The 6,054-nt window shown below is 42.6% G+C and overlaps 1 protein-coding gene across 1 annotated transcript; it reads right to left on the bottom strand.

Moving 5' to 3' along the window:
• Positions 1-2,726: 2,726 nt before the first annotated feature.
• Positions 2,727-6,030, bottom strand: LOC116268613 (vacuolar fusion protein CCZ1 homolog B-like). The gene is made up of 5 exons (XM_031661636.1): positions 5,891-6,030; positions 5,705-5,798; positions 5,336-5,413; positions 4,583-4,630; positions 2,727-3,617 (listed from the first exon to the last, which is right to left on the bottom strand). Exons 1-5 carry the CDS (start codon positions 6,025-6,027, stop codon positions 3,480-3,482), a joined length of 495 nt encoding a protein of 164 aa, XP_031517496.1. The 5' UTR covers positions 6,028-6,030; the 3' UTR covers positions 2,727-3,479.
• Positions 6,031-6,054: the final 24 nt, after the last annotated feature.

Below are 6,054 nucleotides of genomic sequence, written 5' to 3'. Positions count from 1 at the left end.
ATCCCAGCGCTTTGGGAGGCCGAGGCGGGTGGATCGCTGAGGCCAGGAGCTTGAGACCAGCCCGGCCAACACAATAAACCCCCTCACTATAAGAAAAAAAAAAAAAAAAAAAAAAAAGCTACAAAAATTCCGCTTCTCACATTTGTCATTTCGGAAAAAACTCCAAAAGAAAAATAGGATTCCTAAACCTTACTTGACAGGAACATTTTCTCTTTTTTTTTTTTTGGATACTGAGTCTCTCTCTGTTGCCAGGCTGGAGTAGTGGCGCTATCTTGGCTCACTGTAACCTCCGCCTCCCGGGTTCAAGCGATTCTCCTGCCTCAGCCTCCCGAGTAGCTGCGATTACAGGCATGTGCCAACGCGCCCAGCTAAGTTTTGCATTTTGGGTAGAGACAGGGTTTCCCCATGTTGGCCAGGCTGGTCTCAAACTCCTGACCTCAAGTGATCTGCCCGACTTGGCCTCCCAAAGTGCTAAGATTACAGGCATGAGCTACTGTACCCAGCTTTTCATCTTTCTTTTTTTTTTTTGAGACGGAGTCTCGCTCTGTCGCCCAGGCTGGAGGGCAGTGGCGCGATCTCGGCTCACTGCAAGCTCCGCCTCCCGGCTTCCCGCCATTCTCCTGCCTCAGCCTCCCGAGTAGCTGGGACTACAGGCGCCCGCCACCATGCCCGGCTTGTTTTCTGTATTTTTTAGTAGAGACGGGGTTTCACTGTGTTAACCAGGATGGTCTCGATCTCCTTACCTCGTGATCCGCCCACCTCGGCCTCCCAAAGTGCTGGGATTACAGGCGTGAGTCACCGCGCCCGGCCCGCCTTTCATCTTTCATGCAACCAGTTTTAAACTCCTCTGCTTGGAAATTTTAACCCAAATCACCCTAGTTCTGCTTTAAATAATCCCTGCTTTATTTTGACAATATCTATGAAGATGCTTCCTACCTGCCTCCCCCTGTAAAAGTTCCTGTTTAATAACCTGCCATCATCCAGTCACTGTTGTTTTTATTATTCCATTTTCTTTTTAATACCATACCCTCAAAAATTTTACCAGGGGATGAGCTGATCATTATAGAGAAACGAAAGTGTATTTGACCTATACCAGGCTTTTCCTCCATCATCTTTAATAAAGGATCTGGATTTTCAAATAAGTCATTATCCAATGGAAGAAGCTGATTCCACCAAAATGTCAAGTAGGTCACATGACTGCAAAGCTGGGGCAACAAAATATCCTCAGGAAAAAGGTATAAATTTACTAAGAGGCTACTGAATATAATGTCTTGATAATCTTATAATGACTATATTTATGGTACAATTTACACACTAGCAAACAGCTAAACAAGGAGTGCCATGGCAAAAACATAAGTAAATCAGAGTGAACTAGCCAATTCAAGATAGGCAAAGTTCAAACATATCTACTTACTATTATTCAGTATTGTGTTTCACTCTTTTTAAAGTTAAATTTTTGAGATGGAGTCTCACTGTCGCCCAGGCTGGAGTGTAGCATATGCAATCTTTCCACTGCAAGCTCCTCTCTCCTAGGTTCAATAAATTATTTCTCCTGCTCAGCCTCCTGAGTAGCTGGCACCAGGTCTGCCACGCTTCCGGCTATTTTTGTATTTTTAGTAGGAGATAGGTTTCACCAGTGTTGGCCAGGATGGTTCTCAAAATCTCCTGACTTGATCCACCCACCTCGCCTCCGCGCTTGAGATTACAGGTGTGAGCCATCATGCCTGGCCCAAAATTTTTGTTTTTGGGGGTAGAGGACAGGCCTTGCTATGTTGCCCAGGCTGGTCTTGAACTTTCAGCCCTGTGATTCTCATGTCTAGGTGTCCAAAGCACTGGGAACAGGCTACCACTGTGCCCAGCTAGCACTTTTTAAAGTATTTAATTTTGGTTGGGTGTGGTGGCTCACGCCTGTAATCCCAGCACTTTGGGAGGCCAAGGCAGGCAGATCATTCGAGGTCAGGAGCTCTGATAATTACCTGGCCAACATGGCAAAACCCCGTCTCTACTAAAAATAAAATTAGCTGGGTGTGGTAGCCTGTAATCCCAACTACTGGGAGGCTGGAGACAGGAGAATCACTTGAACTTGGGAGACGGCGTTGCAGTGAGCCAAGATCACACACTGCACTCCAGTCTGGGTGGACAAGAGGAGACTGTCTCAAAAAGAAAAGTATTTAATTTATAGTGCTCTTCAAATTAGATTAACCAATGGTGGACGCATTCCATGGCTACTACAGACGGTGCCATTTTTCCTGGAGATGGAGTCTGCTTCTGTCAGCCAGTCTGGAGTGAAGTGGGCGCATTCTGCCTTTACCGCAAACTCTGCCTTCCTGCTCAAGCATTTCCTGCCTCATTTCCAGAACAGTCCGATTACAGGCGTAGCTACTACCCAGCCGTTGTACTTTTTAGTAGTAAGTAGATTTCACCATGCTGTATGACTGGTTCGAACTCACGCACTCATGATTCAATGCTCGGCCTCCCAAAGTGTTGGATATATGGAGCTCACGCCGAGAGAAAGTATTCCAATTCAAAATCGCTGCTTGTGATACGAAGCCAGGACAACAAAGGTATCCATATGTTGACGGTAAGAGAGAAATGAGGACAAGAACAGAAACCAGGAGATAATAATATAGTGGATAATTGTGGCTGCTAAAATGACAAAAATAAATAAAGAAGTACTAGAGAAACAAAATTAAAATAAGCAGGAAAGCGTTTTAGAGAGAGAAAAGTTGAACTCAACAATAGACACAGAAGGTATTTTCAAAAGAAAATAAATTGAGAATTGTTTCTTCAAGGGAAACTGGACTGGGCGAGTTGGCTCATGCCTTTAACCCCAGCACTTTGGGAGACCGAGGAGGGAAGATCGCTTGAGACCAGCCTGGGCAAAACAGACAGGACAAGACCCTCTTTTTTTGTTTCCTTTTAAAAAAAAGATAAACTGAGCTTGACAAGGTCGGGTGAAATATGCAAAATTCAATCACAATGGAAGAACAGCACTTGGGACACAAGTCCCTAATGGCTCATCTGACACAGTCCCACAGCCAGTAACTCAGTAACTCTTCCTGCAGCAACACAGCTTATGCCTGTTCAGTAAACAGAGCCCATCCCTAACAATGTGCAACTCCAATTATCACATTTTCCTTATCAACTGATCCATCACACAAAAGATCAACTGATCCATCACACAAAAGACGGCTGTTGAGTAAGCCCAGGACAGATGCAGGTAAAACACAAGGAGGCCAAAGATGACTCCAGGACTCTTTAAGAGCCCCGGGGGAACGCAGGAAGCTCTGCCTTACAGCTGGAGGGAGGGTCCAGAGCACACGCCTCACGCGTTTCCGGGTTTCCGCGTTTCCGGCGTTTCCTCGCCTCATGCGCCTCCTCACTGCTCCAGTTTTACGACGGTCTGTCTCAGGCTCTTTGCCACTTTCAAGTTCTGGGTTTTTTGTACGTAAGAAACGAACTTGTCTGTCCATATTTTTCTAAAAATCTGCTGAATGCTCACTAAAGTTATAAATGAAATTCAAAGTACTTACCCGATGGAAGAATTTCTCTAATCTTTCTTTCAGAAGCTCGACGCCTCCGTCTTCCATGGCTTTCAGAAATGTTCCATTAAAAAGCTATGAGGTAAAAGACGGCAGAAAAAAAAATCAATTTCCTGTGCTCACTTTTTCAGTAGAACAAGTTCTTTTTTTCCTTTAGATTATTAATTCAGCTCATTAAATCTCCCAGTTCTTTTCAACAGAAAAAATATTTACATGAGAAAAGCTGAGTTAAAAATATAAGTTACAAAAAAATACTGTTAAGTGATGCTGTCTTATATATGAAACTGCCTAATTGCTCTGGGCATCTTTCAAAAATTTCAACTCACCCTGAAGTTTCAATTTATATAAATAATATCACCCAAATTTTTATTTTTCAGTTTTCTTTCAATGAACGGAATCACCATTTTTATCCCTTTTTTTTTTTTGAGACGGAATCTCGTTCTGTCACTCAGGCTGGAGTGCGGTGGCGCAATCATAGTTCACTGCAGCCTCGACCTCCCAGGCTCAAGCGATCCTCCCACCTCAGCCTGCCAAGTAGCTGGGACTACAGGCATGCACCATGACACCTGACTAACTTGTACAAACATTTTTTGTAGAGATGGGGTCTTGCTATATTGCCCAGACTGGTCCTGAACTCCTGGGCTCAAGCAATCCTCCCACCTCAGCCTCCCAGAATGCTGAAATTACAGGTGTGATACACTGTGCCCTGCCTCACTGAAATGTTTAAATCATAAAATTATCTGCATTCTGTACGTTCCTTGAGGACAGAGACACACGTTTTCATCAGTGGGGACACATTCCCACTCTGAGGCTGAGAGAGAGAAGGGAGTTCAATACTTGCTGAATAAATGTGGGCATAAACCTCACTACCTGTTTCCAAGGCCTCATTATTTTCTTCTCTAAGAGAAATACACAGTCACTTTGCAGTCACTGAAACATTTCTCTTTAAACAACCCTGGAGCCTATATAAACAACCCTGGAGCCTATATAAACAGGGGTAACTGGTTGGACTCTCGGTTCAAAACGAATGCCAGGCTTACCTTGTACATGCTGTAGCACTGCTGTAGCACTGAACTGTAAACCTTGTCCTGCAAACACAAAAACACAGCACAGATCTCAATTCGAGGGAAAACAATGTCTATCGGAGAGATGACAAAGCTACACTGACTCTTGGCCAAACGGTATAATGTTTATCAACTTGGTCCCACAATAGTTGTGTGCTGAAAAAGTGTTTACTTTTTTTTTCTTTTGTGAGATGGAGTTTCACTCTGTTGTCTAGGCTGGAGCGCAGTGGTGCAGTCTCAGCTCACTGCAACCTTTGCTTCCCTGGTTCAAGCGATTCTTCTGCCTCAGCCTCCTGAGTAGCCGGGATGACAGGTGTACGCCACCATTCCTGGCCAATTTTTATAGTTTTAGTAGAGACAGGGTTCCGCCATATTGGCCAGACTGGTATTGAACCCCTGACCTCAAGTGATCTGCCCGCCTCGGCTTCCCAAAGTACTAGGATTACAGGTGTGAGCCACTGTTCCCAGCCAGAAGTGTTTAAATTCTAATTTGTGACTTAGTAAGCCTTACTTTAGGAGGGCTTTCAATGTAGATGAAGAGCAGAAGGTATTAGTGAGATAGGGTGCATATACATTTTAAAAAGACTGTGCTCATGTAAACGATAAACATAAACCTTTGCTATATACCCCGAGAAACTTCCGCAAAAGCCACCGAGTTTAAATCCGACCAATTGAGGGATTCAACATACTCAGTAATACATCTAAAATAAATAAATAATGACACATTACCAACAACTCCTCCTCTTGATATTCAATAACTGGTTTCCCATCTTTACTCTGTTTTTCAATTACAGGATTCCGAACAACCTGCAAAGTTTGATAAACTGAAATTATACAATGAATTCATTATACCATGTTTTTTATTTTGCCTTAATTTAAAAACTTTGAACATGCTATAGCACCAGAAACACAACTTCTTAAAACAGCCCCAAGAACAAATAAAGCAAATAGGAAGAACTTGATTTTAAAATTACAACCAATTTTATTTTAATGTTACTTGGACGCAATAGCCAGAGAACTTTCCCAAATTCTGAATAGTAATGATCACCCATAACTTCACCGTACAATTTCAGAAAGATACACCGTGTATGTAAATACCATGACCATCCAGAAATGTTCTTCTGGTTCATTGAAGAACTGTCTATTCTTCTGGGTATGTAAAGATTTTGCAGGTTTTGATGGGCTAAAGGTCCTACAAAGGTTAAAAAAATATGTTTGAGACAATTCTCCAGCAGAAGTTTTAAGAATTCACTGAACTCTAAAAGGCACACTTAAAGGTATTACCTTGTGAACTGTACAATAGCTTCACACAATCCGACATTTCTAATCTTTTCATTCTTTTCTACCTCATTTGGATGATAAAATAAAATCTTATTTTCCTCCTGAAACATGAAGAAACAGAAGCACATTAATATAAACATTTCATCTTAGCTACTGAAAACGCTAAG

Source organism: Papio anubis, unplaced genomic scaffold, assembly GCF_008728515.1.
Source record: "Papio anubis isolate 15944 unplaced genomic scaffold, Panubis1.0 scaffold2108, whole genome shotgun sequence".
Classification (NCBI taxonomy): Eukaryota; Metazoa; Chordata; class Mammalia; order Primates; family Cercopithecidae; genus Papio; species Papio anubis.
Note: the sequence above shows the minus strand (reverse complement) of the source record. Positions and strands in the feature narration are given on the sequence as shown.